The sequence below is a fragment of the Canis lupus genome, chromosome 11 (genome assembly GCF_003254725.2).
Source record: "Canis lupus dingo isolate Sandy chromosome 11, ASM325472v2, whole genome shotgun sequence".
NCBI lineage: Eukaryota > Metazoa > Chordata > Mammalia > Carnivora > Canidae > Canis > Canis lupus.
The window spans coordinates 66,253,940-66,275,610 of NC_064253.1; the positions used below are offsets into that span (position 1 = coordinate 66,253,940).

At 34.8% G+C, this 21,671-nt stretch overlaps 1 protein-coding gene across 13 annotated transcripts in view; it reads right to left on the minus strand.

The window, feature by feature from the left end:
* Positions 1-600: 600 nt before the first annotated feature.
* The window catches only part of PTBP3 (polypyrimidine tract binding protein 3), a 152,287-nt gene continuing 131,216 nt past the window's right edge, over positions 601-21,671 (minus strand). For all 13 annotated transcript variants that reach the window (XM_049091911.1, XM_049091910.1, XM_035696738.2 and 10 more), the window contains 7 exons: positions 15,674-15,751; positions 12,526-12,665; positions 12,241-12,274; positions 9,391-9,483; positions 8,285-8,501; positions 5,821-5,898; positions 601-5,674 (listed from right to left, as the gene is read on the minus strand). In XM_049091911.1, coding sequence (XP_048947868.1) covers positions 5,542-5,674; positions 5,821-5,898; positions 8,285-8,501; positions 9,391-9,483; positions 12,241-12,274; positions 12,526-12,665; positions 15,674-15,751 — 773 coding nt within the window. In that variant the 3' untranslated portion in view covers positions 601-5,541. The remainder of the gene's footprint in view (positions 5,675-5,820; positions 5,899-8,284; positions 8,502-9,390; positions 9,484-12,240; positions 12,275-12,525; positions 12,666-15,673; positions 15,752-21,671) is intronic.

Below are 21,671 nucleotides of genomic sequence, written 5' to 3' on the forward strand. Positions count from 1 at the left end.
TAGGGAATCCAAAAACTTAATTGGAAAAAGTGTTCCAACTCTTGTTTGGCAGGTGAGTTTATATGAATGCAAGTTGCGTGTGTGGATGGGGGGTGGGGGAAGACAGATACACAGAATGGGGGAGAGAGAACACTCACACAGCGTGTCACTGCGTACTTGTACTAAAGGGAGAGCGCCACAGAAGTAGCATTGCAGGGAAGATTAGAAGAGCACTTTGCTTCTAAAATAAAATCATTCCTTAATTAAAAGAGAAGGGGTTAGCAGACTTAGGGCTTATCAGTTTTTAAAGTATGAATATGTGCTTGCTATTCCCTCTAACTATGACAAGTTTAGATGGATGGCTATGAAAAAGAAAAGAAAGTATGACAATCATTAGGATTACAGGTAAGACAAGAGGAAATCCAAAGTACAGACACAAGAACACAGAAAAATTTTAAGAGAGTACAGATGTCATGACATTTATTAAAAGGCATGCTACAATGCTATACTTGTTAGGAAAAGAGATTAGAGATATCAAGTAATAGTCAGCAAATATACAAACTGAATGAAAATGGAATATATTGTAGAGTACAGAAGCTTGAATTAACCATGCACTACGCATTTAGAAAATATGTTTTTTAATATTTTATCTTCTCTTTGCATTTATAACATAATTCACTTAAACAATCACAGAATCCTTTTCTTCCAACGCCACAAACTGTGTTACAAATGAAAGCTGGTACTGCTGCTTATCAAAATATACAAGACAATTGATGTTTTATATAAAACCACTTTATATGTTAACTTGTTCCCAAAAACCTTTTTTTTTTTCTTTTTTGGCCTGGTTAAAAAAAATGTTGTTACAAATATTTACAGCATCTTCTTCTTTTAGATGAACATTCTTATAAACTGAAGAAGGGAATTTTATGAACAGACCACATAAAACACAAGACAATGTCAGAGGCTCCTAGCTGTGCTATTTTTTTTTTCTTAAATACAGTACTGAAAATGCCCATCAAACCCTTGTCATCCTAAATCCACTCTGTTCACATTTATACTCCCATTTTCTCTAAGTAGTCTATTCACCAATAGGAAATAGAAAGTAAAGGCCGCTTTGCACTGGGTCTTCTTTCAGAAAGGAGCTTGGGAAAAAATGCTTAACGAGAGGAGTTAAAACCAGAACAGTAAGTCTTTGGTCAGAGCAATGAGGTGACATTTTGATGCAAAACTTTGCTTGGTCAGCAATCCATAATTAGTACTTTCTGGATGTGGGATGAATTTTTAAAAGATCTGGGTAACAATGGTAAGGGGAAAAAAGGCCAGAGCATTTTTTTTAAATGACATCAAAAATATCTATTTAAATATTTGTTAATACAACTACTACATAGATTCAAAAACTGAAAACAACACAACAAAATCTGTTTACAGTGCTGACTTAAGCTTGCTATAAGCAGCTTTCAATCATGACTATTATCACCAAGGTCACTGGACCAGACAAATATCCCTGTTCTCTGGAACATATGCCTCAGGTTACAAAAACTAAAACGACTACCACAAAGATGTAGAGCAGCTCATTCTTGGACCTGCACAATGCTATAGAATGAATATTATGTGATAAAGGCAAAAGTGTAACTGAGACTTCATTTATACAGTTACAGTTCTTTGCTTGTATGAATAGTCTGTGGGATAACATTCTTTTAAAACGATATAGTACATATTTCCTGAAAACCAGAATACTGATACTACCTTAGTCTCAAATAGGAAGAAAAGGTCAATTAAGACTACTGAAGAAGGCACATAAACTTTGGTCCTGTTTTGTTTTCCTCCCTCTATAAAACCCCCCAAATGTTTTAGTAATTTTCTACTTTTTAAACCATTCATAACTGTTAAAATTTGCTGTGAAAAAAGACTGCAAATAGTCTTACAGATAACTCTTCTGAAGGACAGCTGAGTTCTATTTTCTTTAAAGGAAAACTTCTGTGCAACCTAAATTGTATTTCTTTTAGCACAATAGTAGAATATTTTAAGTCTGGCAGTTTTATTCTTGTTAACAACTGATCAAGACAAAGGAAAGGCTAAGAAAAATGCTTTTACGCATAGTCATGCTGTCTTTTTGGTTTTAAAAATAGCAGTACACATTAGGTTTTCGAAAAGATAGACTGCAGCTTGGCAAACTTCAGTTTTTAAGTGAATCACTGGGGGGGGGAAAACACATACTTTTGAGTTTGTCCAAAAATATTTAGTGGGAACAGAAGTTATATGATAATACATTCACAATATAAATTTCATTGCCTAATGACATGGAAGTTTTGAAAAGTTTGTATGAAGATGAACAAAGACATTTATTAGTTAACTTTTTATCCTCTGAAACAGAACCAATGATAACCATCCTAGGTGCAGACAAAAAAGGCATTGCTCCCATAAGGAATTAAGCAGGCAGAAATTGTCTCTCTAAATATTGTGAGATCTGCAACTTTTAATAACAGAGTCAGAAATATTAGTAAAAATAACTGATTACAATATCTAGTCTTAAAGAATTTATGGCATTATGCAGGAGCTACTGGGAATTCTGATACTCTGCAGTAAAGTTATCGATTAAGAAAAAAAAGTTATTGATTAAGATACTGGGTCATTTTTCTATTTGTACCTCACACAAAACACATTCTATTGTTATGCAAGTTATTTAAATCCCAAAGTAAAACTTTTTGGCATAAACTGCTACTGCTGAATGTGTACTGCTATTTTTTGAAGACCTGAATATATATACTTTGTGTAAAAGTCAAGACACTTCAAAAAAGTGATACAATACTCCTTAAAATAAACTTAAAAATAGGATACTATGACAGCTCAACAGCAAAATTAAACATTGTTCAGAAGATATTGAATAAATGCATGCCAAAACAAAAGTATAAAGATCTAGTTTTTCCACTACCCTGATATTTTTAAATTTTTCTACAGAAACTATGCCAAAACAAATACTGTAGACCTCTATAATTCAAACAGCAAATAACCCAATATGGACAATATCCATGCACTACAGCTAATTTCAGACACAAATTGATGATTTCAAGCATACTATTTTAGATAAGAATATCTCACTTTTCCAAATCTTAATTTGATTTTGTCAATAAATTAAAATGTATGTACTGTGCATATGTATGTACAACATTAGAAGAGTGCATGTATGTATATATACTTATCTACACACACACACACACACACACACACACACACACTCTCTCTCTCTCTCTCTCTCCCTGAAAAGGTTTCAAATGTTCTCAGATTTAAAGGCCATTCCCTACTTCAAAATTACATTCAATGCTATTATGATCTCCCTTCTGCTACATTGACACTGAATGTTATGAAAATCATCAATTGAAATCACACAGTAATTCCTAACTCAAAGCAAACAAAACAATCCAACTTAATGTATCACTGACAATTATAATAGTGCCTATAGGCTAGGATAAAAGAATCAAATTTTGGGAGATTTCTAAAAAAAAAAAAAAAAAAAATTTTTTTTTTTTTTTGGTTTTCTTCCTCCTCCCCTTACTCAAGTGTTTCAGTAAAATCACATTAAGTGAAAAAATAAAAACTATATAAATGATTACCTATCTATTCAGTCAATGCTAAAATGGATTCATCTGAAAGGTTTCAATTTAGTGTCCTCCTTCTTATCCTATCTACAAACTATATCTGCTGCTCAGTATTGAGTAAATTCTGCTTTTTAATAACCTATTGTATCTTCTGTAGTCTCCAACTTTTTATAAAAATCTTCCAACGTTCAAATTAATGGCTGGAACATAGCAAAGAGATTGAGATATTCTTTTTAAAGGTGAGATGAGCTACTCTGAGAATCTGAAAAGTGTAAAAGGGATGGACAAAAGTGACCCCTTTGACAAATTCTTTAAAAAATCTGCTCAACCATTGAAAAAAATAATTAACAAATGCAAAGTTTCTCATTAAAAAGAAATAATTTTACATTATAGAATCACTGAAGCAACATTAAAACGTATTCTCACACTCAGACATAGAGAGGGACAGAGTATGAAAAAGGACCCCACCTTGTCATACTCCCTGTATGTGAGCACTCAGTAACGAAGTTATATTAACAAATAAAAGTATCTCACTTGAGTATTGAGAAAAATCAAGTAATCCTGAGACAAGTTCTAATGGGTGATAAAGGTTAGACAAGATCCAGAAATTGAGATTGCATCTTATAGTCCCAAACTGGTATGCTTTAACTAACTGTCAATGACTGCAGGACCGCTATTGGTCACAACATGAAGAGGCCGACAGGTGTGCACGGAGTTATTCCCCAAATCATTCACCCTCCCCCACCCCATCTCTGCACCAAAGCACCAAAAATTTGAATAAAAACTATTACTTATTGAAAACCACTTAAAATTGCAATGAAAAAACTTTAAAATCCTTACCAAAACAGGGAAAGAAAAAACAAAATGCTTACCAAGCCCACAATATAGCTTTCAAAATACTTAGATAAAATTCTAACCTATTGTATCATAAGCACATAATAAGGCACATAATAAGAAATTAAGTAAATACACAGTAATTCTGAATAGGTATTAGAGATTATAGTGGTACAAAAAACCCTTGAGATTATTTTTTTCTAAAAGAAGACCTTACCAAAAATAACTTTTAAAAAATCTGTCAAACCATATGATAGACCTGAATATTTTCCTTAAGACTGTAAACTTTTTTCTGAAAACAATTATAAAAAAGTAGTTTATAAGTAAGATTATTTTTCTTTTTAAATTTCCAAGATCATATTACTCAGCAAATAGTGTCATTTTGAAATTGAAACCATGATGTTTACTAATAAAATTAATAATTATTTTGACACCTCAATAGATCTTGGATTCCATTTAATTTCTTTGGGGACAATTGAGACACTTCATTTCTCCAAATACTCTTAAAAAATTAAAGGTACATATTATTCAAAGGAGTGTCTTATAGTGAAAAAAAGAAACCATTGAAGGAAAACATGCATGTTTATAAATTTTCTTCCAATTCAACCCAATTTGTTTATATATAATACCTATCAATATATGCCAAATAATCAATATAATTTATAAGTGAACATAATTTCCTACAGGGGTTGAACTTCTAAACCATAAAGTTAAAAATCTGGTTATAGGTAATTTTAAAAGTCTAGATGTTTAAATTTTTCCAAAGTACAAAGGATTTTAGAAATGTTGTATAAGGCTGATCTGGACCCAAACTAAAAGTCTGTCCTCTTGAAATCCAATTTAATATAGGGAATTAAATTATTGAAAAAAAATTCTTTTCCTGATTTTTTTTTCCTGAAGGTTATTTTCATAGAAACTATGGTACAAAGGAAAAACAAACCTTTGATCACATACTGGCAAGGGGAAAAAATGGAAAAAAAGAACATCCCTTGATTTTCTGAATATACTTGAATATCAAACCAGAGTTACTTTTGTGAAAGAGGCAGAATTGGTCTTGAGCTGCTTCAGTCTATGTCTGAAGGTTTTACTGAAATTATGGTCCAGTCTTAGGAGAAAAATTCACAGAAAAAAATCAGATTGTAGATTTTGAGAAGGAAACTCTGAGGTGGTGATTTTCTCCAAGGTCATGGTTATGAAGCTCAATGAGGGCCTGGATTGCTTCTTCCACAGAACCCAATTGAATGAGTGCCATTTTGCGATCTTTCCTGAAAATAATATAAGAAATAAAAAGTATTCAGAATTAATTTTGCCTGTAATTCTCCCCAACCCTGTAAGACTTCATTGAATTCTCTTAAAAATTTGCATACCACATTAAATAATGTCAATGTATTTCTTGAAAGCATGGACTTACTGAAAGAATTTAAAAGCCTTCACTGAACATCCCGCTTCTGTGAAAAGGTTCTTCAGATCATCCACTGTTACAGAAGGGCTGTGAAAACATCACAGTGTCAACTATCTTAGCCCAATTCTCACATGAACCAACGATTAACTGTTAAAACTATCAAATCTCCAGAGTATTTCACATTTCAAAGACAATAAGGTCATACATGAAGACATGATTTGGAAGGAAGTGCCCTGAAAGATGTTCAAGGTTCACACATATTTGTCCTCAAACAATGTAATTTGGTCTCAAATCTTCTGCATAAGATATGAGCAGGTATATAAAGAGCAAGAAAATCCATCTGTATTTCCCATGCCACTAGCTTCAGTAATTAACTCTGGCATTTCCAAAGCTACTTCTATTTTTTTTTTTTTAAAGATTTTATTTATTCATGAGAGACACACAGAGAGAGGCAGAGACACGGGCAGAGGGAGAAGCAGGCTCCATGTGGGGAGCCCGATGTGGGACTCAATCCCAGGACTCTGGGATTACGCCCTGAGCCAAAGGCAGATACTTAACTGCTGAGCCACCCAGGCATCCCTAAAATTACTTCTAATATTACCAAAGTCACTTCCCAGTTCTGACTTGTTGGTTGGCTATTGACCAGAGTTCCACATTTTCAATGGCATTTAGGGTAATCCTGAATACACATATGTGGGAGCCAGACTCTAAGATGGCCCCCTATTATTCAGCCCCTTAGATACATACTCCTCTCTCATAATGAAGAAATGTCCTCTGTAACCTTTAGGGTATACTATAGAAATGATACGTTTGACTTCTAAGGCTGAGAGACATTGCAATTCCTACTCTGCCCTCTCTTCAGTCATTAGCTTTGGAAGAAACCAGCTACTATTTCACAAGGATGATCAAGTAGCCATATGGCAAAAACTCTGTGGCAAGGAACTGAGGCTGCCTGTCAGCAACTAGGCACATAAATAAGTTAACTATTTGAAAGTGGGTCCTCTCGCCCCAGTTAAGTCTTCAAACTTATAAGAGACTCTGAGTCAAAACCAGCCAGTAACAGTACGAGATAATAAGCATTTACGGGCAGCTGGGGTGGCTCACCAGTTTAGCCCTGCCTTCATCCCAGGGCCTGATCCTGGAGACCCAGGATCGAGTCCCACGTCAGGCTCCCTGGGTGGAGCCTGCTTCTCCCTCTGCCTGTGTCTCTGACTCTTTCTCTGTGTCTCTCATGAATAAATAAAATCTTAAAAAAAAAAAAAAAGCATTTACTATTTTGTTAAGCTGTTAAGTTTCAGGGTGATCTATTATGTAGCAGGAGATAACTAATACAGTGGCCTATCAGATAAGAGTCAACTGACTAAATTATCCTAACATAGCAGTTGTCCTATTTCACTCATTTCTTATGAGATAATTTAATTGCCATAATGTCTTAAGAAGACTGTATTTCATCTCATGATGGCTAGAAAGGATGGTGTAGAGGAACAATGACTGGATCTGCAGGGAGACAGATCTGTGTTCACATTCCATTTCTCATTCATTGATATATGACTCTGAGTAAGGTACTTAACCTGAGACTCTCAGTTTCACTGATAAAGGATACTAATGACTTTACTTCAAAGGTTACTACACATGAATTAGAGACAGAAAAATGGTTACCAAGGATTTCAAGAATTAGAACAAGGATTGCATGATACTTTTTACAAAGGGTCGCAGCACAGTAAATAACTTAAGCTCTGATGGTCACAGTGTCTGTTTCAACTATTCAGCTTTGCTGTTGTAGCTCAAAAGCAGCCAGACACTATATAAATGAATAAGTGTAGCTGTGTTCCATGAAACTACTAATAGAAGGTGAAATTTGTATTTTATATCGTTTTCCTCAAATCACCAAATACTTCTTTTGCTTTTCTCCCCCTTGACCATTTAAAAATGTAAAAATCAATTTTAGCTCACAGGCCATACAAAAACAGATGGATTTGGCTCATGGGCTATTGTTTGTCAATCCCTGAGTTAGAAGATGATTCAAGAACAAGTCTACTACAACACTGCTTAACACAGAGTGGTCACAATAAAGTAATTTTTAGCTTTTAAGTAATTAACATATATATATGGCTTTGCAGCTTGTAAAGACTAGAGAATTCATTTTTACCATATTTTGAGATACAAAGTATTTGTTTTTGCTATGTTGGTTAATTCTTCTATATAAAGGGATGAACAAGTATGTACCAATGGAATATTTTTGCACAAACTTCTATTTCAAAAAGATTAGCTAGGTGCTAATCCCTATATGGAAAGAAATTATTACCTTTCACTTTTGGAGTGTATGCTAGAGACACAACCTTAAGACATGATGGCAAATAAATTATCTCACAAGAAATTAGTGACTAGGACAACTGCTACATGAGAATAATTTTCTCTCTCTCTCAAACCATAATTAATCATCTAAATAAATAATAAATAATTAGGTACATACGGGATGTTGGAAAGATGCAGAGTAGCTGATGGTGGAAAGATATTCTGGAAGTTTTTAGAGCCAGGTTTTTTAAAGCGATGCAAAGGACTATTGCTAAAATCCTTAGTCAGGCCTTGATCTTCTTGTCCCTCTCGAGGAAGCTGAACTGCCTGATGTTTGGACAGTGTAGCACGAAGTACTTTTCCATAAAGTCTCTGACCACTCAGGTGGTTCATTGCTGGCACATAGGAAGAAAATAAGAAAAGTTGAAGTATTAAGAGAGAGTTACTGTAAAATCTGTCTAAATTATCACAAATTCCTTTTGTTTAGTCATTTTAATTATATTGTCAGTTCTGAGGGTTAAAATAGTTTTAAATCCAAAAACTCCTACAAACAGAAATATATTAAATGACTTTACTGGACTATAATGAAAGAGAGATAATCTTAAACAAAAAAATAACTATCTTCTTAGAGTGTTAGAAAGTTCCAGAGAGCATGGAACATAACAAGTGCTTAGGAAATGGTTATTGAATAAAGGTAGTTGGTTTAATTTTAAGTGACACATTTTTTCCCCTTTTTAAGCCCCCAATAAGGGGCTTGAACTCACAACCTTAAGATCAAGAGTTGCATGTTCTACTAACAAAGCCAGCCAGGTGCCCCTTGGCAACACATTTTTTTTAATTAAAAAATCTGAGTAGTAATATTTTTAATAGCCACTGAAACAATGAGCAATAGGTCATAGAATGCCATTTTCTTGTACCATCATTATGAAGTTTGCCCAAACTTTTAAGACATGAAATAGTTCTGGAAAACTTAATTTGGAAGAAAAGCAAATAAAACAATTAAATGAAACAAAACAAGTCACATTAATTTGTTTATATTTAATGGAAAAACACTAGTTAAAGCTCTTAAACATTAACAATATGTTCAAATAGATGAATGAACTTCAGACTTCAGAGTAATAAATATTTTAAAATCTTAAACTATAAGCGGGTCCAAATAATGAAAAATTTGCATAAGGAGGTACTCTTCAGTAAAATTATATTCCTACTACCTATAAATTTATTTTATAGGAAAATTTACACAAAAAAGAGCAGATTATCATTACTGTTATTAATCATTAGTACCTAGCTGAGCTTGATTTGCATCTGCCATCTGAACCAAGGCATTTTCTTTCTTATTAAACATAATCTTCACTCGATGTACATCACCATACACTCCTAATTGAAAAGACAAAACAACTTTATTAAATTAGTATGTCCCAAAGAGATTCATCTCCCCTTCTCCCTCTCTGCTTCCAGTGTTCACTAATTCTGCTAATAAATATTACCATCATCCACATATTTGCTCCAGACACTTAAACATTTATATCCAATCAATCACCAGCACCCACTGATTTTATGACCTAAATTATCTTTTGCATTTGTCTACTTCTTCCCACCCTCATTACCATCAAAGCTGCCATCATCATTTCCTACCTGGACTATCCAAAGAGCATCCTAAATGACCTCAATACAACCAATTTTCTATTCGTGTCTTTACTAAAGTGGATCCCAAATCCCAAAGGACTGGCAAAATGATTCACTGGGGTGTAGGGGGAAAATAATCAAGCTCATATTTATACTGATTTGTTTACATAAGCCAATATGAAAAGCTACATTCTTACTAATTTTTAATATATACATGAAATTATAGGCAGAATTTTCTACCTAGTAAGTAGAAAGAGTATTCTCCTTTTAAAATTCAGTATATCAAAATATTGCAGTTTGTATGCTAGAGGGTTATCACCAATGTAATAAAAATAAGACCCTTAAATAAGTAGCACCACGACCATACTTCGTAATATGATGAAAGAATGACTATGAAAATCTTTAAGGTACATAAAGGAGTACCAGTTATCTTGTGGGCAAGCTCCTAAGAGCAAGTGAACTTTGAGATGAATGGTACTTCTTCTTTTTCTTTTTTTTAAGGATTTTATTTATTTATTCACAAAAGACACAGAGTGAGAGACAGAGGCAGAGACATAGGCAGAGGGAGAAGCAGGCTCCATGCAGGGAGCTCGATGTGGGACTCAATCCTGGATCCTGGGATCACGGCCTGAACCGAAGACAGGCGCCCAACCGCTGAGCCACCCAGGCGTCCCTGAATGGTACTTTTAAAATTTTTAAAAAAAGATAAGTATTTCAAATTTGCTGTCCTTCTCAGAAATGATGAGTGACTAAAATAGATATTCTTTAAAAAAATAACACATACAATTTGTTCTCCAAGCTGAAGGTGATAGATGTAAGAAATTAGCCACTTTTAGAAAGAAATGTACTTCAGCTATTAAAGAGACATGTGAAAACTTATCATTGATACTAATTTTGTTATTGATAATTACATGAATGTGTCATGAAAAAAAACTTTCACAGTAACTCCATATGAGTATGAAGGATCTCTTTGGGGTGACAGAAATGTTCTAAAACTGGACTGGTATAAATGACTGTACAACAATGTAAATTGACTAAAAATCAATGATTTATATACTTAAAGCAGGTAAACTGTATGCTATAAATTATATCTCAAAAAGACTGTTTTAAAAAACCTATTATCCACTCAAAATTTTGAAACAATTTTCTAACCTGTTCAGACTTCCAAATAAAGAGTACCGGTGAGTTTTAACCTCATTTGTTAAAGAAATATTCTAATGCAACAGTTTTTAACATCAACTGGTTTAATGATGAAAAATGGAACTTTTCGGGCAGCCCGGGTGGCTCAGCGGTTTAGCACTGCCTTCAGTCCAGGTGGAGACCCAGGATCGAGTCCCATGTCGGGCTTCCTGCGTGGAGCCTGTTTCTCCCTCTGCCTGTGTCTCTACCTCTCTCTCTCTCTCTGTGTCTCTCATGAATAAATAAATAAAATCTTTAGGAAAAAAGAAAAATGGAACTTTTCTAGATAAAGTACAAAATATTAGTGGATTAGACTGAAAGATTAATATCAGAATTAATTAGGCAAAGTGACAATGAAACATTTCCACTTAAATCACTTATCTTCATGAGCTTTCTTTTTCAGTTATGACAACCATTAAGATCAAGTACTAAAAACTAATATGGAATCAGATCTGGGAATACTAAATCAAAATGGAAAGATTTTTGAAAATAATGAAGCATATTAAATCATAATTCCTACTAAATGTTAAGTAAGTTTTTATGAAAATTTTCATCATTAATAAAAACTTTTACAATGCAGAATATTACTTATTTCACTGCTCTTATATTTGTACATACTATACTGTACATGAGTACAGTAAAAGATGGATAAAGTTTATAAATGATCATATATAAATTAAGGGTATATGCTAAAACAATTTTTTTAACTGAGAGAAGAACAGTATTAGAAGGTCTGGAGACCTTTCAAAACCTGAATCTCATTATTTAAAACCTGAATTTCATCAGGCCTCCTCCCTGCTTAAAACTATTCAATGGTTTCCCACTGTTCCTAGATCAAAAAACAAGCTCCTTAATTTAGTTTACAAACTTTGTTATGACCTTGCCCATATTTATCTGTCCAGCTTCAACATGTTTCTCCCCTACACTTTCACGGGGTGGGGAGAGGCTCAACCACTTCTTCCTTCATTTTCCATGTTCCAAGAATTTCTTGCCCATTGCTATTATCTGTGAAAGGACATTCACCCTTCCTTTCTGTCTGGCTAATGCTTACACATTTTTCACAAGTCAGTTTAACTATCATTTCTACTGGTACACCACCTTTGATTCCCTCAGCTAGGTTAGGTTTCCCAGCTCCATGTTCCCATTACAATCTCTCCTTCCCTTTTATAAGACTTTATTTTAACTGTAATAACTTACTAAGTTTTATTTTCTACTCCATCCTCAGTGTCAAACACAGTACTTGGCACATAGAAATAATCGATAAACATTACTGAATGATGAAATATGTTTAACCCACATCAGACATTAAAACAGCAAAGAAGAACTTACCAAATAGGATAAAAAGCCCATGTGGTGTGATAAGCTGTTTGAAAAGGATAATACAAAATATAAGTGTCTAATTTAAGTAAAAATTTAAAATAAATTCATTTGTATATAGCAGTTGACTTTGTTTAAAGCACTGATTTTATGAGATTTTTCTACATATGCTAGTGATGAACTTTAATAAAACTTCTTAAAACAAACATCAACATTTTCATTTGAATACAACTCTAGACCAGAAACTACTATACCTTCTCCTGAAAGACTACAATTAAATAATACTTTTCAACTCACATCAGGATTCAGATTGGTGACAAGCAGAACAGAATTTCCTGGTAAACCACCAGCCCCAGGAATGGCCATCCTTCCAGTGACAGCAGAGGAGGTGATTGTGAGAGGGCCCAGAGCTCCAGGAACAGCTGGGACTGATATTCCTTTTTAAAACATCAAAAGCATTTCATGTACTGGTTATCTGGGGAATTACAACACTGGATATAACTTAAGTAAATAAATGAAGATGAAAGTAAAAATATAGAAGAAAACGTGTCAAAGCTACCATAAGGATATCAAAGGCCAGTTTCCTGCTCTACACAGTTAATCTAGAAGTCAAGTTCCTTATTCTTTGACATCATCATACTCAATACTCTATTATTTCTAACACAGTATTTTGCAGAGCAATGAATTCACTGGTGTTATAGCCGAGGCTTTTGGAAGGTGTATCAACGGTAAGTATCCGTTTCTTGAGAGAGATATATTCCAGCACATCCCTGTAAGGCAGATGTAATTTTTCATTTGTTTCAAAAAAAAAAAAAAAAAAAGCCCTTCAGCAAAAGTTGTATTTGTGACTAGAAGTATTACATATTCTACAAGTGGACTGTGGCAATGGCTGCACAATTCTGTAAACTTAATAAAAATTACTGAATTGTATACCTAAAACAAGCATGCAGAATATATAACATTCTGTGTAAGAAAAGCATTTTGTAACTTTATAAAGTGTTACATGAATATTATAACCATCAACAATTGATTTAGAGAGTTCAATATTCTTCTGTAGCAAGAATTTTCAGAGCTCTCTATTCTTAGGTATCCCAGAATTATTTCAAGTTCTGTAATACCAGAATACTGACACTACATACTATGCTTAAAACAGTACACTCTTTCGGAAGGTCCCACTATTTATGTTCTGTTTAGTTAAGGTAAAATCTCTAGCTTATGTAAAATGAACCAGCTTCTTAATGATATTTATTGATTCTTTAAGCTCAAAGTTCCTTATAATAGGGTCTAGCCACTTTGCCACAAATCACATAATTAAAAGCAATATAGTTTATTCAGACTAGTCTATCTGATGATCTTGGAAGGTCACTACTACCATCGTCCTGATGAGTTTAAAACTCTGCAGTCTACTTTCTCAGGCTGGATACTTTTCTATGAAATTTATATTTTCTTCATGACAGACACAGAGAGAGAGAGAGAGAGGCAGAGACACAGGCAGAGGGAGAAGCAGGCTCAATGCGGGGAGCCCAACGTGGGACTCGGTCCTGAAGCCAAGGGCAGACGCTTAACTGCTAAGCCACCCAGGCGTCCCGTGAAATTTATTCGATGGCCCTTCATAAGGCCTCTTCCCATGTCCCTCCGATCCAACTCTGTAACTTCTGAATGACTTCAGTAGGTTTATTACGTATCAATAGTACAACTTTGTTACCCTGCGGGGTGTGTAGCACCTGTGTGTATAGGTCTGTGTGTGCACCCATCCCGCTCAGGGGTGCCCTGTGGGTACATTCTTCTCTTACCATCTACAGTGATTTACACATAGTGTGTGACAAAAAGAACTAATATCTAAATGAAAGAAACCATATATCACTACTTCCAAATGTTTATCAGTTAAACTCTGGGGAGTTTCAAACAAACAAAAATTATATATAATGTCTTCATTTTAGTGGAATAGGGAGAATATTCATTTAATTAAACATAGATTTAAAAGGTCGTAAAACCACCAAAAACATAAAACTTTCAATCTTATTACTCTTTCTTTTTTACTGGGGCACCTCGGTGGTTCAGTCAGTTGGGCGTCTGCCTTTGGTTCAAGTCATGGTCTCAACATCCTGGGACTGAGCCCTGAGTCATCCTCTCCATCAAAGAAAGAAGAGTTAAAATTCCCCAAACTGGAGGGACAGAAGATACAGAGTATTGACAGAAAGCAGCTGGGCTGCAATGTGAAATACAGTTACACTCCTGAATCGGTGGAAACGGGAAATGTACTATGTGTAGCAGGCTGCACACCATGTCACTCTTCTAAACACCACCCTCAGTGTTTCTTTAGGCACTAGAGAGAAAACCACAAAGTAATTTTTTTCTTTCCCTTAAATCATGATCAAATTCATTTTGTTGACTATTTGGAAAAGAGTGAGAAAGTCATTATCAAACTATTAACTAACTGCTATCTCTTAATTATTTCTATTAGCTAAAAAGTATATATCCCCTAAAATAAACAGCATGTATACACTGTGGCAATCCTCTGGACCTATTAGTGACATAAGAAAGTTGCATAGTAAAAAAGAAAAAAAAGAAAAAAAAAAAAAAGAAAGTTGCATAGTAAGTATTTATTAATTCAAATATTTACTGGGGCACCTTGGTGGTTCAGTCAGTTGGGCGTCTGCCTTTGGTTCAAGTCATGGTCTCAACATCCTGGGATTGAGCCCTGAGTCAGGCTCCTTGCTCAATGAGGTGTGAGCTTCTCCCTCTCCCCCCTCCCCTCCTCCTACTCATGCTCTTTCTCTTTCAAATAAATGAATGAAATTTTGAAAAAAATAATTTGGGGTGCCTGGGTGGCTCAGGCAGTTAAGTGTCTGCCTTCAGCTCAGGTCATGATCTCAGGGTCCTGAGATAGAGTCCTGAATCCAGCTCCCTGCTTAATGGGGAGTTTGCTTCTCCATCTCCTTCTACCCCTCCCCCACTTCCGCTCTCTCTGTCTCAAATAAATAGAATCTTTAAAAAATAATTCAAGTATTTACTGACTGCATTGTATGTACTGAATGCCATCAAAAGCATTAAGAACACAAATGTAAGTAAGACACAGGTCTGTTCAACATGCAATTAATTGATAAGGTTATCAGCAAAGACAAAAGCAGTTCATACATTTTCTACAGGAATTTAAAAGGCAAATATGAAGTTACTTAATATAGCAACCTATAGTAATCTGTGCCAACAAGAAGTATAAATGATGCAGAACATATACTGGAACCTGGGGGTTCAGAATGAAACCACAGGGAATTATCTGTAAGGACAAGGAAGCTGTGCATCACACAATGAGCCACTTCTATGGCTAATACACATAATGCTTTTACTGTAAATTCTTCTAATATGGCACTATTTTTCATCTTGATAAGTTACTAGAACATACAGATATTACAAAACTGTTTCAAATTCAACTTTAAAAACTTACCTGTAGCTTGATGAAATCCAATGGCTGGGGCAAATCCAGCAGCCCCTGCATAGGGTGAAGAAATTATACCTGGTGCACCTAATGGGGAAGAGAAGCTAAAGTAAATAATTCTATCTTCTATAAATATGGTTATCAAAGCAATATAAAAAGGCTTTATGACGATATATTATTGACAAACAGACATTGTTATGGAGTAAAGATTTGTTTAACAGGTGATCCTTAATGTAGAAGTAAAGAGCCTCTGCCCCTTCCAGCTAGGTTCAAGAGTCTAGCTTAGCTGCTATTTAGTTTTGAGTTATCAGTTATTTCATTTTCATTGATTTAGTTTTGTTACTGAGGTTGAGATTCATGCCCTTATTGAGAGCACTGTTTCTCTGTGAAAACTGTCAAATACTTATGAAAATGTACTGTCCCTAGAGGGTACAGTGCTGATGAAAAGAAGTATGAAATAAAAATCCTTATTTTTGAAAGGCTTACAAACGAAAACTATGAATTATAGGAGATTTATATACTGAGGATCTAGTAGCTTAAACAGAAATGTACTGTTAAGTAGTCAGGGAGGCATCACAGAGGATCCTCTGTTATTGTTTGAAGGTTTCTCAGGAGGTAAAACTTGAGATAGACATTATGTAATTGAAAAGCACAATTCTTGCTGTATACTAGATGTTAAACAAGTGCTAGTACTCTTCCCTTTCCATTCAGAAGCCTGGTGACTGTGAACCAGCAACAAAAACAGGAGTTAACTCCAACAGGAGGAATCGATACTAATAGGAAACAATTTGTTTTTTTGTACATATCAAGGTTGAGATGATGGCAGGACACAAGTGGAAATAAGGCAAACTCAGAAAAACTAGTGTTAAGACACAGATTTGTAAATCATCTATATAGAAACAAATGTGAAAATAGTATGAATGAGAGTTCCACTAAAAATGACAAAAGATGGGGCACCTGGGTGGCTCAGTTATTTAAGGGTCCAACTTGTGATTTAGTTCAGGGTCCAGATATCCAGCCCTATATCAGGACTCTGTGCTGGGCATGGAACCTGCTTAAGATTCTCTCTCTCCCTCTCCCTCTGGCTCCTCCTCCCTGCCCCCATTTCCACTTGAGCACACACTCTCTCTAAAAAATAAATACATACACACAACAGAAGACAAGAAATGGTGAGAGTTAAAAATAGAACCTGGGAATATGAGCATACTTAAGTGGTAGAGGAAGGAAGAAGAAAATTCTAAGAAAGACAACAGCCTTAGAAAGAAAAAACAAAACAGTGAATTATTACCCTTCGGGACTAGAGGAATAGCATTTAAAAGGGGTAGGGGATCAAAGGACGTAAAAGAGAATGAGAAATATAAAAAGTAAAGCAGTTTTAGAACAATAGTAAGAAGAGTCAAAGGGAGGGTTGTTTTGTTTTTTTTTTTTAATTGTTTTTTTTTTTCTTTTTAATGAGAGTGATGAACATTTCATGGAAAGAAATACGTAGGCTATATTCTCCAGAGGAGTTAAAAACTCAAAACTTATTCTCTTCATTAAAAAGTTAACAGAATTTGGGATCCCTGGGTGGCGCAGCGGTTTAGCGCCTGCCTTTGGCCCAGGGCGCGATCCTGGAGACCCGGGATCGAATCCCACGTCGGGCTCCCGGTGCATGGAGCCTACTTCTCCCTCTGCCTGTGTCTCTGCCTCTCTCTATCATAAATAAATAAAAATTAAAAAAAAAAAGTTAACAGAATTTGTCAAATATGTAGTTGTGATTTATTAAAATAATTCAAGAAAATATAGTCATTAAGAAACTTTAGGGAGTTTACAGAAAAAACAATGGATGAAGATACAAAAAAATGAGGTAAGTGACAGAATAAATGATGAAATAAGAAGGGAAACATTTGCTGAAAGCACATTGTGAATCAAGCATTTTTCTAGTGCTGAGGAAACAATGAACAAAGCAGACAAGAATGTAATGGTAACTAACATGCAAGTGTGTCAAGATCACAGGTAAAATGATTTTTTTAAATGATTCATTTTTAAAACAAATAACTCTATTTAAGGGATAAAGGATGACTTCACAAAGAGGCTTCAATATGGATAGGAATAATTATGAAAATTTATGCCAGTAAGTTAAACATAAGAGATATAATAGATTATATTATTGTTGGCAAGAATTTACTTGTCCCTTCCACAACATAATGCTGGCTAGTATTGTGACTTGTGGTGCCACATTTTTTTTTTTTTTAAAGAGAAAGAGAGATGGGGAGAAAATCCTAAGCAGGCTCCAGCCCCATGCAGAGCTTGATGTCACAATCCTGAGATCATGACCTGAGTTGAAAATCAAGAGTTGGATGCCTAACCGACTGAGCCACCGAGGCGTCCCCATTGCCATATTTTAAGCAATTCCCACTGCACTTAATCATGAGTACACAAACAGACATATACCACCTCTTTATATAGAACCTTCAAGAGGCACTATGGGTTTATACCAACTCTCCTATTTTTTACTCTTTGCCACAAGAATGTCACTTCTCAAATAGATTAACACTTTCAGCCTAGGCCTGGAGCACAAACACATGTGAAAGTGTGTTGCCAAGAACTGATTCACAGCTGCATAAATGTCAGTGGTATGAAAGAAATAAATGTTAAGTGTTGTAAACCACTGAGATGGGGGAAGGGCAAAGGAGGTATTTTTAAAACACAAAAAAACTAATACAGATGGCTATGGGGGGACTGTGAGATTATTAGGCAGAAGACTAGTTGTACTAAGTTTTAGAGAAATAAGGAAAAATCTTGAGGTAAATATCACAGAACGCTAAATAGTGATGAATAAAAGAATTGGCAAACAATTAACAAGGATAAATTTTAGTAATTTCTTCCAAGTAAAATATGATAAGAACATCTGTTAAACTTTTACAAAGAATCACTGATAGTTTCCAATATACACTCCTCAAATAAACAGAAACAATTATTTTAGCAAAGTAACCTTTAGACAATGAGTTAGTATCTTTATGAAAAGACTATACAGCTCAAGATTTGAATGACCAAAAGATACTTTACATTTGGAAAATATATCAACAAAAAGAAACAAAGGCAACAAAAACTGTTAACATTTTTACCAATGAAATCAGTTTGTCAGTAATATTTATAATAGCAAAACCCTGAAGAATAAAGCTTAATATCTAAATTGAAGAATAATTAAATAACTCACGAGTCACTGTCCAACCTACAGAGCCATTTAAAATATTACAAAGGATATATGCTACAAAAAAAAAAAAAAGAAAAGAAAAGCACCAACATAATGTTTTTTAAAAATGTGAATACAGTAGCGGATTAAAGAATATAGACCAACTTGAATGCAGATAAGGCCTGATAAAAGAGTGAAAAGATCTTTTAAAAAAAAAATCAAACAGCTTACAAGATGATAAAGAATAACCAGGTCAAAAACCTAACCCCTAAAAAACTGAGCTTTGGTTTTGTTAAGTCTCATGGGGTAGTAGACAAGATGCAAATTCCAGGATTGGCCCAAGGAAGTCAACAGGTGACCTTTATGGCATTAATCTAGAAATGTATGCTCAAATAACCTACCCTTCTCACCCTCAGAGAAGATTGCAAGAAAAGGTGCCTTTGTGCCTAGCAGAGAAGGGACAAAAAAGTTTCTGAAAAGTTCTAACCAAAAGAAAGCTCTGCTAATTTATAGCTCAAATTTAGGAGTCCAAAATAAAATTAACAATGTTGTGGATTTAGACTGAAATGGTCCTAAACACAGACCCTTGAATGCTGCAGATAAGCAAATTCTCTCTGGAGAAGCATACCATGATCTCAAGCCTCGAATAACACATGTAATTCATTCTCTAGGTAAAATGAATACATGACTTAAAAAAAAAAAAAAAAAAAGAATGAAAGAAAAGAAAGAAAAATCTAAGAGACAAATAACAAATGCTATGATTTCAGACACAGGAATTATCAGATGAAAATTTTAAACAGTATGTTTTTAAATTTCTTGTTTGGTTGTTTTACAATTTATTTATTTATTCATGAGAGACAGAAAGAAGAGAGAGGGAGGCAGAGACAGATGGAGAAACAGGTTCCCCAAGGAGCAGGGAGCCTGGCGTGGGACTTAATTCTAGGACTCTGGGATCATGACCTGAGCAGAAGGCAGACACTTAACTGACTGAGCTACCCAGGCATCCTTTAAAATAGTACACTTGAAGAAATAAAAGATATGCGAGGGATCCCTGGGTGGCGCAGCGGTTTGGCGCCTGCCTTTGGCCCAGGGCACAATCCTGGAGACCTGGGATCGAATCCCACATAGGGCTCCCGGTGCATGGAGCCTGCTTCTCCCTCTGCCTGTGTCTCTGCGCCGCTCTCTCTCTCTCTGTGACTATCATAAATAAAAAAAAAAAAAAAAAAAAAAAAAGAAAAGATATGCGAAAAAATATCTATTGAGCAAGAGATAACTTAAAAAAAAAAACAAAATAACATTTCTCGAAACAAAAGACACAATTCTTAAACTCTAAATTACTGGACCAATTTAACAACAGATTAGAGACCATTTGTAAAATCAAAGTTAGGCCCTAAGGAATTATTCAGAATGTAGCTTAGAGAGATAAAGAAATAGAAAATATGAAAAAAAGTTTGAGACACTCAGAATAGAGTAAGAGGGTATAATAGGTCAAACTGAAGCTCTACAAAATAAGAAAATAAAAACAGTAAGAAAGGGAAATATGTGGAAAGATAATTTCTCGAATCAATGGAAGGCAACAATCCACTGAATCAAGAAGCCCAAGAAAGCTCCAATCAGAAAAATAATTCTTAAACAGATACATCACACTGAAACTACAGGATATCAAAGACGAAGAAAATATCTGAAGAATAGCCAGAGAGAAAAAATCAGTAGTTAGGCTGATACACCTGACTTCCTAAGAGCAAAAAAGAAAACCAGAATATCATCAAATGATTTAATATACTAAATGAAAATAATAGACATATTTATATTTATATTTATATATTCCTAGAACTCTATGGAAGGCAAAATATCTTTTAAAACTGAACAGCCGGGGGGACGCCTGGGTGGCTCAGCAGTTGAGGGTCTACCTTTGGCTCAGGTCATGATCCCGGGTCCAGGGATCGAGTCTTGCATCAGGCTCCTCTGCTTCTTCCTCTATGTCTCTGCCTCTTTCTGTGTGTCTCTCATGAATAAATAAATAAAATCTTAAAATAAAAAAAACTGACAGCAGGGGCGCCTGGCCAGCTCAGTCAGGAGAGCAGGTGACTCTTGATCTCAGGGTCATGATTTTGAGTCCCACATTGGGTGCAGAGATTACTTTTTAGTAATCTAAACTTAAAAAAATAAAGAAAAATAAAATAAAACTGACAACATAATAAACATATATTTGAGCAAATGAAAACTTCAAATATGTTATCATGGACTTCCCTAAGTGAGTACTAGAGGATATCCTTCAGGCAGAAGGTAAGTGAACCCAGAAGCATATCTGAGTTGTAAGAAGGATTAAGAGTCTACAGTTACATATGGTTTGATCTAAATGAATATTACATAAAACAATACTAACAAATTGCCAGATTAAAATAAAAAGTTTTAGAACATAACAATGGTATCATGAGTTAGGAGGTAAAAGAGGACAAAAGGAAGGAATTAAAGTGCCCTAAGTTCTTATATACATAAGTTTACATTAGATTTTGATAAAATAAGTATGAAAGTTAAAAAATCCTAGATGAAAATACAAAACAATATTAAGCTTCAAAAATAGCAGGAAAAACAATAATAAACAAACATTAACAAACATTTTTAAAAAGATTTATTTTGGGCAGCCCGGGTGTGATCTTGGGGGCCGGGGATCAAGTCCCACGTCAGGCTCCCTGCATGGAGCCTGCTTCTCCCTCTGCCTGTGTCTCTGCCTCTCGCTCTCTCTGTGTCTGTCATGAATAAATAAATAAATCTTTAAAAACATTTTTATTTTAATGAGGGGCAGGATGTGTGAGAGGGGGAGAGACAGCG